At 34.1% G+C, this 1,977-nt stretch overlaps 1 protein-coding gene across 1 annotated transcript; it reads right to left on the bottom strand.

Annotated features, from left to right (window-relative positions):
- Positions 1 to 493: 493 nt before the first annotated feature.
- LOC131643231 (uncharacterized) lies at positions 494 to 1,453 on the bottom strand. Its single transcript, XM_058913384.1, has 2 exons — positions 1,450 to 1,453; positions 494 to 1,038 (listed from the first exon to the last, which is right to left on the bottom strand). The coding sequence occupies exons 1-2, from the start codon at positions 1,451 to 1,453 to the stop codon at positions 494 to 496; spliced, it is 549 nt and encodes a 182-aa protein (XP_058769367.1).
- Positions 1,454 to 1,977: the final 524 nt, after the last annotated feature.

The following is a 1,977-nucleotide window of genomic DNA, read 5'->3' as shown; positions in this document are numbered from 1 at the left end:
TAGTGAGGAAATATTTCATTTGATCCTTTGGCATACTTGGTGGTGGCTTGCAATAGTAGCTAAGGATAGAATTACGTGTACCTTTTATGAGTGGTTTAAAATTTTTTTTGTGTAGTTGATTTTAGATGGTTTTCAGGTTTTTCCTGTTCTCTCTTGTAAGGGTTTGAGTACCCTTAGTACTTAATTTCTTATACACAAAGTTGCTTATGAAAAAAAAAATATTATTTTAACTTTATGTTTTATATCTTCAAAATAAAATTTAGATTGATTTAAATATATCATAAAATCATATACATGATTAATGACTATTGTATGTTTCTAAAGAATTTCACAAAATTAATAATTTGATTAAAAAAAAGGCAATACATTAATTCTATTTTTACAACTCAATAGTTTTACATAGTTTTTTTTTTTTGAGAAACTAGTCATTCAAGAGAGACGTTGAGTCGCAATTCAACGTATAATAACTATATGTTTTTTTTACAGCAAGAAATTAAACCATTTCATTAATCATAAGATTGTAAATACAAGTAGGTACATTGTTAAAAATATGAAAACTAGTAAGAGATGGAGCCGCCTTAGTCAAAACATGAGCAACCTCATTAGCTTGTCTTCTAATGAACTTAACCTGAAAGTTCCTAGTAGAGTGAGTCAGAATCTGATAACAAGCTCGAGTAATGACGCCAAAATATGAGTCGTTTGGCTTAGGAATAGTCACACTATCCACTACACTTTTAGAGTCCGACTCGAAAACCACAATATCATAGTCGAGGTCCAAAACCCAATTAATAGCAGCCAAGAGACCCAGAGCTTCGCCGGTATCAACATCAGTAATAGGAGAAAACCATTTCGTCCGTGCTGTAATAAACATACCTTCATCATTTCTGATACAGGCACCTATACCAACCTTGTTACTAGAAAAAGATGCATCAATGTTGCATTTTAGCTGATCACTGGGTGGCTTACACCACTTTGGATCGGTTACCGATTGATCTATAGGAGCAGCTATGTTCCTGGCTTGTTGGGCGTCTCGCCAACCTGATAAAATATGCGAACCTCACAAGCAGATATTATCTGGAGAATCCTCAATTTGATTCCAAATCAATTAGTTTATTTTAGTTTGTTATAATTTTTTTTATATAAAATAAATATTTATCAAATATCACAAGTAAATACTCAAAGCACGAGAAAATACAAAATACTACCATCTGAACACAAGCCTAAAATAATATGGGAAAATATTTATTGATTATAAATTTATAAAAAATATAAGACACATATTTTTCTTTTATAAAGGAAGAAATTAAAGAGGTGATATTTGAAGGTGAAGGGGACAAAAGTCCAGGTCCGGATTGATTCAACCTAGAATTTTTTAGAAATTGTGGGTATTGTGGGTAACTAGACCATATTGTGGGTAACTAGACCATATTCATTCCAGGAAGACCATACCCATATTGTGGGTATTGCTGGGATTGTGGGTAATTAGACCATATTCATTCCAAGAAGACAGATCTTAGACGGAGTCCTGGTTACAAACAAAATTGTGGATTATGAAAAGAGATATAAGAAGGAGTGTTTGATATGTAAAGTAGACTTTGCTCAAGCGTATGACTGTGTGGAATGGAGGTTCTTGCGGTTTATGACTGTGTGGAATAAACTTTGCTCAACGCATGGGATTTGGAGATAGATGGATGAGGTGGATGGAATCTGTTGTTTTTACTATGATGTCTATTTGGGTGAATGGAAGCCCTACATAAGATTTTCTTGTTATAAGGGGTTTAAGACAGAGAGATCCCCTATCTCCCTTTCTATTCACAATTGTGGCTGAAGGTCTTGCAGGCTTGGTGAGGCAGACTTCGTTGGTAGGTATGTTCAAAGGTTTTAAAGTAGCTACTGAAGTGGAGTATAATATGCTACAATCTGCGGACGATACTATCCTATTCGGGGAAGGTTCCTAGACTAATTTGTGGGCCATGA

Source organism: Vicia villosa, unplaced genomic scaffold (genome assembly GCF_029867415.1).
Source record: "Vicia villosa cultivar HV-30 ecotype Madison, WI unplaced genomic scaffold, Vvil1.0 scaffold8, whole genome shotgun sequence".
Lineage (NCBI taxonomy): Eukaryota > Viridiplantae > Streptophyta > Magnoliopsida > Fabales > Fabaceae > Vicia > Vicia villosa.
The sequence above is the reverse complement of the archived record's forward strand: the minus strand, read 5'-3'. Positions and strand labels throughout refer to the sequence as shown.